The sequence below is a fragment of the Idiotropiscis lumnitzeri genome, chromosome 4 (assembly GCF_059441095.1).
Source record: "Idiotropiscis lumnitzeri isolate Australia: NSW breed Sydney's pygmy pipehorse chromosome 4, RoL_Ilum_1.0, whole genome shotgun sequence".
In the NCBI taxonomy this organism is placed as follows: Eukaryota; Metazoa; Chordata; class Actinopteri; order Syngnathiformes; family Syngnathidae; genus Idiotropiscis; species Idiotropiscis lumnitzeri.
Window position 1 is genome coordinate 17358045 of NC_142394.1, and position 14146 is coordinate 17372190.

The 14146-nt window shown below is 39.7% G+C and overlaps 1 protein-coding gene and 1 long non-coding RNA gene across 2 annotated transcripts; one reads left to right on the plus strand and one right to left on the minus strand.

Moving 5' to 3' along the window:
• Window positions 1–518: 518 nt before the first annotated feature.
• LOC148338357 (uncharacterized) lies at window positions 519–10105 on the minus strand. Its single transcript, XR_015842764.1, has 3 exons — window positions 9894–10105; window positions 800–866; window positions 519–601 (listed from the first exon to the last, which is right to left on the minus strand). It is a non-coding gene; the product is annotated as an uncharacterized LOC148338357 (long non-coding RNA).
• Window positions 10106–11946: 1841 nt separating this feature from the next.
• On the plus strand, window positions 11947–12567 carry atoh1b (atonal bHLH transcription factor 1b). Its single transcript, XM_088294809.1, has one exon. The coding sequence runs from the start codon at window positions 11947–11949 to the stop codon at window positions 12565–12567; it is 621 nt and encodes a 206-aa protein (XP_088150935.1).
• The last annotated feature ends 1579 nt before the right edge of the window (window positions 12568–14146 follow it).

Genomic DNA, 14146 nt, shown 5'->3' on the forward strand with positions numbered 1-14146 from the left:
GAGCCCCTTGGAGGTGTCTGCCCTCCCTAAGGAATGTTGGATTCATGACTAGAAACTGGAAGGTAAATAAACTTACAGTGTTTATATAATTTCACTGTAGCAGCTGTGTTTTTTTTTTTTAAGACATCAATATGTCCTATTACAGGTTTCTTGTTTTTGTTTTCTTTTTTTTTAACGTGAACGTTTGTTGCCAGAGAGACTGTATTGAGTTCTGGAGCAAGGGTGTTGTGCTGTTGCCATCTAGTGGTAGCTGCAGTTAAATCCAATTGTGAGAGAGATTTGGATAGTGACTCAAATGTTGTTTCACTCGATTTGTTACTTCAGTTGTTTTACATGTTACTATTAAATACCGCAAAACATTAAGATACCATTTCAGTTTCAGAAAATAGAGAAGAATTGATGCATTTGGCATACGGTGTATTACGGCCATTCTTGATGATAACTTTTAGCAAAATGAAGTGTTTTGCACTTTTTTAAGGTTAAGAGAAGGGACTGATAGGTCACCACAGATAACTTACCAAGCTTTTGCTAACCCCACAGGAGGACCAGAGATGAGATTCGAAGAGGAGGCCATGCTTATCATTCTCCCACGGTGCTGCCCCTAAAGTAAAGTAAAGAATTTCATGAATCAATATGAACGGTCAAAATATTGACCCTCGGCTTCATTGGACCAGAACAAAAGCTCCCAAATGCATGTTAGAAAATGGCCCGATGTAACCTAGGTTGAATTTTAGGCCAAATTCCAAAAAGGATTTTTGCCGCAAACTCAACTCTGCTCTTCACTAAAAGAACGCCGTACCTAAAGTGAAGCATGGTGGTGGCAGCCGAATGCTTCGGGGCTGTTCTTCTTCAGGTAGAACTGGGCCCTTAGAGAAGGTGGAAGAAATTATGAACGGTTACTAAAACAGTCACTGTCAGCACATAACCTTCAGGCTTTGGCTGGTAAGTGGGAAAAAATGTCAGGAAAACCCGACTAGAACTGTTGAAATGTATTTGGGTTTAAGCTGAGGCATTGGTGTTTGCTCCCGATGTCCCACATTCACATTTGTGAGGATAAAGCGATTGGATAATGGCTGGTTGCATGAATGTGATTGTTTGCAGCCAGATCGTGGTGACATGAGGGTGTGAATACTTGTGCAACCTCATTATTTCAGGTTTTCATTCATTTTAACCTCCCCTTTAAAAAAATATTTTTTAAAAAAATCAATTGAGTAAATGAAAATATTTATCTTTGGTCTCCTAACTTTTAAACAGGGGTGTGTAGACTTTTTATATCCACTTTATACTTGAAACTCACACACAAAGGCTCTCAAAGCCAAAGAAGCGCATTCATTTATCATGCAACATATCACTGAAGCATGAATGCATTGCATCATACCGAAAGCTGTCGAATGTTTCCCCTACCTTAGCTGATGAAAATGAACGAATTAATATACTGTAGTTAGTAAAACCAAATGTTTCCGTACAGGTGTCTTTATAAAAGCAGGATTTTTCACACCGCACTTCTATTGGCGGGTGCACAGTGTTGTGACAGTATTATTCAAATTGGTGTTGAATAACACCTAAATCCATCTGCATCTGCTTAGGGTCCCCAAAGCCACTCTTGCAGTATTTCCTCAATTTTGCATTAAACCTACTCACTGCTCATTAGTGGCTTCATCATTCAAAGTGGTTAATTAATGTCGTGTATGACAGCCTCTACATGTTGGACTAAGCTCCTTTCTTGCGGCGGCGCACCATATGGCAGATAGGGGTGCGCCTAGTAGGCTCTAAGGACGCAGTCCATCAAAAGAAGAAGAAAGACTTGAGACACTTTAGCACCATGCAGCCACACTGAGAGCTGTCACTGGTGGATTAGTATTTAACAAAGCGTAATGGATGCTCAGCCTATTGTTTGTCGTGACATGTATACGTATTGTTTGGATGCGCACATGTGGGAATTAAAAAAAAACAAAAAAAACTACAACATGGGTCTAGTTTTACACCCAACACAAGATCCTGAAAAACATCAATACATATAGTCCACTGGCTTGTTTGCTTTAAGCACCCCGGTGTTGATTATGAATGCCCACGTCACGCAGAGAAAGAGATTAGCTTTTCCTTTTTTCTTTTTTTAAGTCTTCGGGTTGGGAAGTCGTCTTTAGAGAGCCTCGTTGTCATCCCTGAGTGTGTGTGCACACAGAGAAAGCAGAAACAACGGTTTGATTTTTCTAAATTCTGAGACTTAATTGACGACAAAGCAAAGCAATACTCCAAGTGAGTACCAAATAATCGTTACATTTTTACTTCCTCAAGCTGTCATTGTTGTTAGGGTAATTGAGATCTTTAAAGTGAATTATTACAAATTTTAGTATCAAATGAAATGGGGCCCAATGTACGTACAGGGCATACGTCATGGTGGTGACGCCTGTGATCAGCACTTATTGTTGGCATGTCAGGGTTCAAACAGCGCGGCTTTGTAATCCAAACCCTGTCCGGGTCCGTCTGCTTCCTGCATTACGAGTCACATGCCAGTGCACCCTTGCTAGCGTTGGCACGACGAAACGTTACTGTCACGCGATAGAGGAACTATAAAAATGTAACTTACGTTAAAAAGGGTTTGTGTGGACCATATAGCTCTTTTATACCATCTGTCAATTAGCTCGACTGGCGTAATGAGCCATTACTGCGTCTAAAATAATGACTTCCCTTGAACCAAATTAATGAGGCCGCTAATTGTGCTAATTTGCGTGCGGCATGAATCCCTTGCATTAAAATGTGTAATGTATGTGCCGGAGAAGACAAAAAGAAGCAGCTCCGTAGATTCGGGAGGTGAACGTATTTGTGTGTGAGGCTAATTACTGACTATGTGGCTGACCTCACCGTTCTTCCTCCATTGTAAGAAAATGAGCGAGCCTATAACTAATAAAGTCACACCTGCTTAACACTTGGCCTTTGTCAACATTTGCTTCTCTTGATGCACTAAAGTGTGATAATGTGGAAGCTGATAACAAGTATAAATAATTTAATTTCCCAAACCGATTTGTAGGGTATAGGGCAGAGGTATTCAATTAAAAGTCACAGAGGTCCACGACAAAAATTTCTTCCAATTAAAAGGTCCGAACCAAAGTCCAACTTCCCGAAATGTCTAGCCTATGTTCACATTTTTATATAGTTTCAATATTTAGTCATTTTCAACAGAACGCACTTATATACTAAATATTTAGCGATGTTCCCATTAAACACCTTTGCCAGTCAAACAAATATAAGGCGTTTATTTCACATTCAAGAAAATGTGGCTCCAGGAATTTAAGGGTGCCACTTCCGGAAAAAAAATTGTAAAATATCTTCTGCAGAAATATATCAAGTGCTAAGCATCGAGTTAACATCTTTAACTAATTCAAAATGAACTTTGACACCATTTTTTCTTTTGAATATTTCTTTAACTTCTCTTAATGAGAAAAATGAGTTTGTGACTGCCCTGCCAGTGACTTAAATCTGGGTTGGAACGGAGTCAGGGCCATTGGGATTTGGTAGATTATTTCACACATCTGGGCTTTGTGTTTTCCTTTAAATAATGTTTGCGCAACCACATTTAAGCACTCCTTCACAACTTCCCCATCACTTGAACGTTTTTTTTATGTTTCCCCAAAATCCATGATACACACTCATGCACACTGGTTTTGAATTGGCTGCAGCCAGAACAAAACTAAATTTCTCCGTCCATTCATTTAAAACAACACGCATCGACCTCGCTAACTTTTTAGCAAGGCATACTGTCAGCGGCACTCTCTTCCGGTCTGCTGCGCAATTGGCAGTGGATCGTAAACAAAAGATTTGATTGGCTCAAATCAGCCTTTTCCGGATTTACTAGAATTGCAGCGCCAACGTTTGCGAATGTGCCCTGAAAAAAAATCATCATAGATTGGCCATGGGTCCGGTCCGAATCATCCCGCGGTCCGCCATTTGGCGATGCCTGGTATAGGGTATATCTATCTATCAATTCTTGGAAATCCTGGTTAAAATGTCTACTTTAGCTTCTAATAAGTGCAAAAAAACATTTTTTTATATGGAATTGTGGAATTCCCAATGTGTCGTAAAAATATTTTGATTGGCAACTTGCTATTTGTAGGCTAAATGCTACATATTAGCATTTTTTTCACTCCAATAATGTCAGGGGGGATTTGTTTTTTGTTTTTTTTAAGAATTTGGCCTACATTATACCAATAAGTAAACATAACATTGTTTATTCATAAATTTTACAATCTTATGTGCAACTGGGGATGCGCACGCTGAAGTCAATACCCTGTGGCATTTTGGGAAACAATATTGGATGGGGGAAAAAAAATATTGCAGTCATAAAAATGGAAAACCCCCCCCAAAAAATTACAAATTTATTTACAAAGGTTTTTTTACTTGCATATAGGCCAGAGCACATTTGCAAGTACGTTCAATTACGGGTATGAGTACGTTCAAATGTATTTGTGAGTGCATTGAAAGTACTGATACTCACAAATATGTTCGAACATATTTGCCAGTCAATAAACGTTAACCCATATTGGCAGCTCCACACGTCCATATTCTTACAACAAATCATGTGTGCCAAAATTATTGGAACCACTGTTTCTGTCAGCTATGGTCCTCTGCCACACCTTGGAATTTAGGTTGGAAATAGCCAGCATTCCCTTTCTTCAAACTAATTTAGTTGGTCAAAAACACCTAGCAGATGAGATGGCTACATTCTTATTATTTGATATCATCACTGAAAAATAATATATTTATCCGAAGTGTTTTTTACAACCCAGCTACGATATGGAAATAAGCTTTGCTCTGATTAGATCGCTGTTATTTTGAAAATGGAAAACCGTTTTGCTCTGATAGGTAGTATACTATATCGCGGCATCTTTGGTAAATGGAGTGCACTTATATTGTACTTTATCTGAACATGTCATCATGATAGCCTGCAAGTATACAATTGGAAAAGTACTAGCTTCAAAGCGATGTCCCTTGTTGATCCTTGTCAGCTCGTTCCCATTGACTTGAACGTACGCCGCGTTACGTACATCACATTTTGTTAACAGAGACTGCAATCTTTGCTTTTTCATTCGCAAGTACATATGACTTTATAAATATGGTTAAGAATTGTTAAGAAACACATCATATCGCTGCGTCTTGCTCGCTTAAAACCTGGAAACGTATTTGTGTGATGTTTACAAACTAATGCTCTATAAAAATGAGTTGGACAGAGCTCAATAAAAAAATGGATTTTAATGGCACAGGACCTTCATCTTTTAATATAGACAATTAGAAACGTTTGCGGGGGCGTCAATTACTCACAGCAGGGTTCAGTCCCCATCACAAATTACTGCGTGTGGCTTTATTGGAGATTACAACCAAAGATAATAAACGTGCATATAATAGGAGACATTTTATGGAAAATTGCAGTTTTTAATTGATTGTAAACAAATTAGCCAGTGGTGGCTTCAGGCAAGCAAAAGGGTAAACAGTTGTTTTGCTTCGTTGGGCGGACAGGTTAGCTTTAGCGACTTTGTTAGCACCTATTTGATTGTGCAGTTAAATTAATTTGGCAACTTGGTCCTGCCTCTATGTGGGGAAAATAAAATCTTGACCATCTATGTGGGGTCTAACTTGTGCTTCACAGTCGCAAAATTGAGATTAAGAGGAGCTAGTGCAGCCTTCAACAGTGGCCAGTGGCCCAGCAGTATGTAGGGCAAAACTAAGGACTCGCTCACTTGCATAGGGCAGCGCCTCCCTTTACCCGTTATCCATTATTATTATCACCCTTTAATTGTGTGATCTCTCTTCATTAGCAGAGAGATGAGCTGTCACATAAAACACACAACTTGTAGCAAAACAACAGCTCATCTGGCCGCAATCCATTTGCAAAACGTGCATGAACTGCATACATAGAACGGGTGTTCGAATCATGAAAATTCACCAAGGTTGGAATTAACTGTCGGGACACTTGTCAGCATCATTTGTCTCCATTTGTTTCCTGTACCACAAAATCTTTAGCTTTAAGCTTTTCTCATTTGAAATGTTCTTGAGGCCATTTTTCAAAGCGTTCTGTGGTTTGGCAAAGACATCTGCTTCAATCATTTCTGGAGCCACAAAAAGCATCGCGAGTATGCAGCGTGTACTCTAAACTATTGTGGACCAAATCTGCAGATTAATAGCAAAATCTTATAATATAAATTATTATAATAAAATTAAATGAGACAAAAACCATGCTGGTCCTGTGCTTGTTACCCTGGGGGTCCTTGTGATGAAAAGTTTAATAGTGGTGTAAAATAAGAATTACACATTTGTATGGTTCGTTTGCTTCCATGTTGTGTGTCTGTGGTTTTATTCCCCCACAAAATAAAACAGCAATGTATGAACAATTCCTCCATTTAAAAAAAAATGCATTAACTCAAAAGCATTAATTCGCGATTTCCGAACTGGTTCTAAATAAAATTGGGCTTTTGTTGTATAACAGTTCTCGGCTATAAATGGTGGAACATCTTTGGTTGAGTGACAGGCAAAAATATGCATTTGTCACTAAAGGGGACGATTGCGCTGATATTTACTAAGGCTTTGTATTTCATTAAAAGCGTGTCCTGTGATTGGCTGACAACCAGTTCTAGGTGTGCCCGCCTGTTGCCCGAAGATAGCTGGGATAGGTTCCAGCATGCCCGCGACCCGCGTAAGGAGAAGCCGTTTGGATCATGGATGGATGGATAACAGGAGTATTAACAATTTTGAAACTTTTCTGAAAGATAGTAGTCAATGTCTCTCTCTAGAGACCTGTCACATTTGAATAAGGTAAATATGGGTAGCGCTAGACGATTCTATGAACAATAATCATGGTTATTTTGATTCCGATTGAAATCATGATTAGTAAAAAAAAACTATTTATTAATTTCAAAACATAGTATTTATTCAATTGCTAAGACTCAACTACTCAAAACTATCACCATAGCCTCATGACTAAATAAATTATAACAGCAATTAACAACTGTATCATAACAAATGTCGGCTTTTCCTGCTGTTGCGCGCGTAGGCCTGTTAGGGGCAGTGTGGTGCCGTGCATGCATGGAGTACGTAACATTGAAAATGAAATAAGAGGAGAGCTGCGATACAACTCTGTAGTTGTGTCCAAATTCAAAGGCTGCATCGTCTGAAGGACGCATTGCCGGCTGCGTGACGTCACTTGCGACGATTGGACCTACGTGGACCGGATAAAACCACGGGTGTCTTAACTCGGTTCTCAAGAGCCGCTGTCCTGCCTGTTTAACGTCTCCGCCTGCTGCAACACACCTGATTCAAACGATCAGGATCATTATCATGCTTCTTCAGGGCTTGTTGATGAGCTGATGATTTAAATCAGATGCGTTGCAGCAGGGAGAGATGGGAAACAGGCCTTGAGGATTGGAGCTGGGCATGCCTGGCATGAACCGTGGCCAATTTGTACAGGCTTAATGTGAATTTAGACACTACGTGCGGTCGAGTCGCGCCGGAAGTGACGTCATACAGCTTTCGGAGGACACAGTCTGTGAATTTAGACGCAGCCTATGAATATCACTTGTTTTTCATAAATTTGGAAGAATTTGCTTTGAGGGTTGTTGTGTTTCTGTTTCCGCAGCATTTGTGTGTAAGAATATTTGTTATTTTAGGAATAGACATCCCAAAGTCAATGCTAATTTGCCATTAGAATTTGAATGGGATCCTCCAATGACTTTAGCATTAGCGCTAGCGATGTTTTAAAAACGTATTTAAACATGTCATGTGTTTAATCATGTTTTGTTGTGTGTTTAGTTTTTCAGTGAACTCCAACTAGTTTGTCATCAAACAACTTAAAGCATGTTCAAGGACGGCAGAATTGCATACGCGATATGCTTGCTATGGTGCATTCAGCTTACTTTCACTACGTTGGGAACCGCCCCACGCCGCTCTGCACATTAATCACTTTTCTTCGATTGGAACAAGTCAAAATCGAAATCAAGATTAAATTCTAATTAACTGCCCAGCCCTAATTAGGGGTATTTAATATTTGTTTTTAAAAAATCCATTGTTGAAGACTCAAATTCAACAAAACGGGTAGGCTGAGTGGGGATTTAGTTCTAAGTAACAGACACAAACGAATTATAAAAAAAAAAAAAAATCACATTAAGATGGTGGAGCTTATGGGACAAAACATTCATTCGGCATTTCACAACAAGATCATTCATTCCTCAAATTACACAATCCAGTTAATCCAAAAGATGTAAGACTCTTTCTTTCCAGATTATGTTAAACAAATTAGTAAAACAAATAAAATAATGTTCTTAAATTGTGTATTAAAGTAATAACATCAAGTTAACTTTTCTGAGGATGGACTTTTAATGGGAGCATGCAGTCTCCCCTCCATCCTGCTCCACTGAGAGTAGCAACAGTGTCAGCGTGTGTCCCCTCCCTGGCTGGTGCATGCTGGGAGGCATCAGTGTCTCCCCTGCAGGAGGTCACAAGGCATTGACCTTCAAAATGTTCCTCACACCTCCCTGCCCGGTCCCGCACCAGATGGGAAGTGTGGCTCCGTTTTTTTAAAGTCAGCGCGCAGGGCTGCAGGCTGTTGCGCTGCCAGTGGGGCTGAAGGAATGAAATATTCATGCAGCCCCCAAATTGAATGGACACCCCAGGACGGAGTGTGCCAATTTATTCAACTAAAAGCAGGCCTCATTACACTGCTGGCAGCCAGGCAGGTCACGGTGATTTTCACTACTGGTGCTCAGTCATGCTTGTCACACGAACAGCAGACGAGAAAGAGAGATGCTTAATTTGTTGGAGTGCGCGCGGTCGCAAACACGTCTGATGTTGTGCGCCGGTGCTGAGGAGGTTCCTCACTTGTAATTGATGACCTAATGAGGCATTAGCTCTTGTGTCAGAGTGCGGCGCGCCGGCGTGAAAGCCGAGTTGGGGCGGTGAGCGACATATGGGAGACGTGGGCGACTCGTCTTGTGTTGAGGTGCCAAGGGACAGCAGATGATAGGCACGCTAGTCTCAGGATGGAATTTGCCTTTTGATGTTCATCTCTGATTTGTTTACAATCATAACTAAATGAAAGACACTCAGTAGAGCGCAGAGCGCAGACTTCTGCCAAGGCTCAACTGTTAGCTATGGTAAAAGAAAATGTATTTTGTATCTGTTTGCTCGAGCTTTACTTCCTGAATTTTAGGGGATAATATAAAACAGGGGTTTGCAAAACTATGGCCCATGGGCTACAAAAGGCCCACTCTGTTCTTTAATCCGGCCTACTAAGCATTTAATTATTTAAAAAATCCCGTAATATTTAGTGTAAGGCTGAATGATTATGAAAATTTACCCAAATTCGTTTTCCACAATATTCCGATTGTGTTCCCAACAATACACGAATCAGTATTACAATAAAACAATGTGAGATGTATTAGATAGTCAACCCACGCAATTCGCTGGGGTAAGGTAGAGCGTAAAGGCGCATATAATTTACAACCATTAAAATGCATTGGAAGAAAACTTTTAAACCGAAAATTACTTTTAAAAGAACGCTGATAAACATTAACCATACAATGTGTCACCGATGTGATGCTACGCAAGTGTTCCTCTTGGTGGCCCGTTTAAGCAGTATCAAGTATTTTTTGTTGCTAATCTGCTTAAATGACACTCACATTGGTGTAAACTTGGTAATGTTATTTGAAATTATATTTAGTATAGGTCAGAAGTCAGACAAAAATGCATTAGCTTATATAATAGAGCAATTTGTCTTTTTTTCCCTGATTTGGACATATTGCACATGCCACATTTTCACATTTTCTAAAGTAGTTATACATGAATTTCTTCATAAAATGAAGTGTCATCTTACAAAACTATTTTTATCGTGAAATGTTTGTTTGGCTTACCTTTTTGACCAACTGCAAGCTTTTATAAATGAGCTGCTTCCATCCCAAATTGGCCACCAAGTTTGAAATTACATCACAGGGTCACAATGACTGCACCAAGACGTCATCCAGATGTCACTTAAGGACTTAATGAGTTCAAAGTCAAACATAAGTATAATTAAAGCGGTTTCCTGGACATTTGAATCTTGTGTGACACCTGTGTCACTGCTGGCGCTTGGTGACTTTTTCTTCTATGTGTTTACCATCAGTTTAGATGCCCCGTGGTTCTGTGCTGCCTCTCACAGGTCAGTTTTGGTACTACAATCATCACAGTGCATATCGGGTTTAGAATGTTAGAAATCGATGTGTTTTCAGCTTTAGCGACCAACAACCAAGAAAAATGATTCATCAAGACTGGAAAATATAAGAAAACTAGAAATATGCACATATATTGAAATTTAATGGGTCTGTTGTTGATTGTTTTTTTTTTTTGCTTGAGTCTGTACTGTATACCATGGGTGTATGTATGATGTATTTAATGATCCATAAATGTCTTTACTTATCAGTAATCTTGGCTTTGCCAGACAGGTGTGTCTGAGCCCTTTGCCTTCCACCTGTTACTTTTATTATTCTTCTGCAAATAGTGTTTACAATTTGTTTGAGAACAAACTCGCCTTGAAGGCCAATTAACAAGCATGAGAAATATATCCGAATCTATTTTCCACAAACTGCAGAGACAGACATTTTGCAATTTAACTCATAAACTTCTTCGCAGCTTTTCCCTATTGGGTCGCCATTTTAGACAAACCTTCTTCAAATGTTCCTCGAAGGGTGTTCCTTTTGAGGACTTCTTTCTCGCTCCATTTGTTTAATTATTTGGAAAACGTTAGGGATGTTGATTTATTTTTTAACTTTCAAATGCAAATTCACCCATTCAAAGTTTCAGTTTAAATTCCGATGATGTGTTTGATCGATAAAAAATATGCAGTTAAGTTTCTATGCATTTCTGTCACTCTTGGTCTATTTATCTTTGCTTCATCCTGCTGATGAAACTCTGTGACTGTCTAAGCTCATAGGTGCCTGTGGCAGATGCAGTTTTTAACTGCATGGAGTTGGTTTGACGGATTCACTGTTTTTCTGAGCAATTTATTTTGGGCTTTTTTTTTTTTTTAATTTTCTGTCTTTCAGAGTTCTTTCTGTCAGTTTTTTCCTGAACAGTTTTGTTTTCAGCTTTTCTGAATATTTGACACCCTCCCCAAAAAAAACAAGAAAACAAATCCTAAAAAACTGAAAAAAAAAATTCAGATGAAGAAAGAAAAAAAATCTCTAAAAACAGAAAAAAATATTCACCATTACAGGTAAAAAAAAAAAAAATCAAAAAAACAATTATTCTGAAAAAGAGAAAAAAATATTCAGGAAAATAAATCCTGAAAAACAGAAAATGAAATATAAAACAAAAAAAATTTTTTTTCAGATGACCAGAGAAAAATATTCAGAAAAACAGGAAAAAAAAAACCCAGAAAAACAGAAACCAATAACACAAAAAAAATGTCCCAAAAAGAAAAAAAAAACATCAATAAAACAGAAAAAAAAACATTATTCAGAAAAGCAGAAAAAAAATCCGAAAATCTGAAGAAAAAAAAACAAAATCAAAGCATACAAACGGTTGACAAATTTTGTTTACAAGTGAATGTACTGCGATAACCTTTGATGGACAATAACTTTTTACAACTCAAATAAAGCTGAAATGTAATTGGTGCGTTTATTTCTGGAGTTAAAGAAGGGCAACTAATAGTCTATTACACTTATAGTTGGTAGTGTTACTCTCAGGGCACGCTTTTAAATGATTCATACGCTTGCCTACCTTCTGCGTGGAGCTAATAATAAGCTGCTGATTGAGTTACTATATGCACAGGAGGTGACAAAAAAGACGATGCTTTGTTTAATTGCTTTGACAGGCTCAGAGGGGGTTGACTGCTGCGGACCTGACAAGAGGCAGTGACACTGAAGGGGCGGGGGGGGCATCTTGGGTTGTATAAATTGTTGCATGCAGAAAACTTTTGGGCACTTCACCATGAGCACCAAAACAGAACTTCCAATCTGGACTCAGCATGCGGAGGAGCACAAAAACTGGATTTGCCCCAACTCCCTCCGCGTCTTTTCCACGAGGACGGACGCGCCGGTGCACCTTGCGCCGGAGCTGCCAGCCCGCGTGCCCGCCGCGGGGATCCCCAAGGCCGGCCGCGTCGAGGCGGGCGACGCGCCGCCTCACTGCGGCCCGTACAGACACCGGCGGGTGGCGGCCAACGCCCGGGAGAGGAGGAGGATGCACGGCCTCAACAAAGCCTTCGACGAGTTGAGGAGTGTCATCCCGTCGCTGGAGAACGAAAAGAAGCTGTCCAAGTACGACACCCTCCAAATGGCGCAGATTTACATCACCGAGCTGTCGGAGCTTCTGGCCGGCGTGGTGCAACATCACCCGGCCTCCGCGGACAAAACCTCCTGCAGGAGGAACACAATCCATAATCACATTCCGGAGCAGAACCCGCGGACAGAACGGAGGGACTCTTCCTCTTCGCACCTGATCATACTCGGGCCTAAAAGTGAGCTGCATAAAAGCACCTCCTGTCACTGCAGTGATGGGGAATCTTCACATCTCAGTGACGTAGAAGAGACTCAAAGTGGAGGGCATTAATTGAGCACATTGGAAGTACCACGAGCATCACTATTGCAGCATCAGAAAATGACATAAAAAGTTGCCATTGTCTTCCTTCAATGGACTTTAAAATGTCAGCCAATCAAATGGTGGAGATGTCACAAAGAAACAGCATATTCATGGGAAAAAAGAAGCACAACTCAAAGTTTTGGGGGACATTATTGAATTCACTGTTTGTGATATATAACTGCTGTTTACCTGAAATATGACATATTACCACAGAGACGACTTCTATCTCCATCTCATCGAGGATGCGACAGCTCACCACGTGTGAGAAGGTTAAAGCATTCTTTTAAAACATGCAGGCTATCAAATGTTGAGCTGCTTTTGGTCCAGCGGTAGTGAAAGGGTTAAGTGATAGTTTGATAGAAGAATTAGAAAAAGGTTAACAAAATGTGCTGTAATGTTTAAAAAAAAACTTTTTTATGGTCATAATGAACTCTCAGAGGACATTTTTTTGCACTTTACATGAGCTGAACCATCTTTAATGTGATTTTTTTTTAATATTCTTGGTATTTATGAATACACAGGATTTTTTCATCTTTTTTTGTATTGCTACAATAGAAATAATATGGAATTATATTGTCTATGCGCCTTTAAGTCCAAAATAAAAATGTCCAAATGTATTGATTTATTGGTGACAAATAATATTTAGGTCATAAAAATGGATTGAGTGAAGTTGCACAGATTTTGTGTAAATCGCCTACTTTGTGTTTGTAGTTATAAGCTAAGTCCTATGTTTTGCATTGCTTCATAAAACTAACAAGTCCAGCAATTTAATGATACCATTCAAAACTTATACATATAAACATACATAAATAAATAAATAAATAAAAAACATTTATACTCACAATCACAGCTAGGACCTATTTAGAGTGTTCACTCAACAGACCATGCATGTCTTTGGTATGTGGGAGGAAACCAAAGCACCCGGGGAAAATCCACACTGTATTTAGTTCTCTTGCTGAAAAAAACCTGTTATATGAATACCAAAATAAGATTTTTTGAATTTTTTTTTTTTATCTTGCCCCCACTTGTGTGGCTCAATAAGGTACATTTTTCGACACAGGCTCAAGCTACAAGCACTCTGCTCTCCAAGTAAAAGAAAGCAAATAAAGAGTGAGACTCTAATAAAGCTAATGATGCCACCTGGCTATCCGTCACAGTTTAAAGTGGCTCTTCTTACTCCACTAATGGTCTATCGGGACAACAAATGGAAACAGTCTCTCTGAACGAGCAAGATGCTTGGAACTTTTCCAGTCCCTTAGAAGTGCTTTCTGCCAGTCTGTGTGTCAAATTGGCCGAGACCCCTGCAGGGGGGAGACGTCAGCGAAGGAGCTGATGACCCCCCTCGTCTTCTTGCTCCGTCTCCTTCATGTCATTGGTAGGCTGGATGTCGTTCTGTAGAGCAGCAAACTTGCTGACACGTCAGGATCCACGGGAGACTCAACCACAGCCACAGGTTCTGTTTATTTCAGGCTACCGACCTTTCTTTTTTTTTTTTTGATGGTCATAAAGCTTGTCATTCGCGCACATATCTGAGGAATGTGTCCTCTCG

What these genes read in the sequence shown, in the direction of transcription:
- atoh1b (XM_088294809.1), top strand. Translation starts at nt 11,947, where the DNA reads ATGAGCACCAAAACAGAACTTCCAATCTGGACTCAGCATGCGGAGGAG.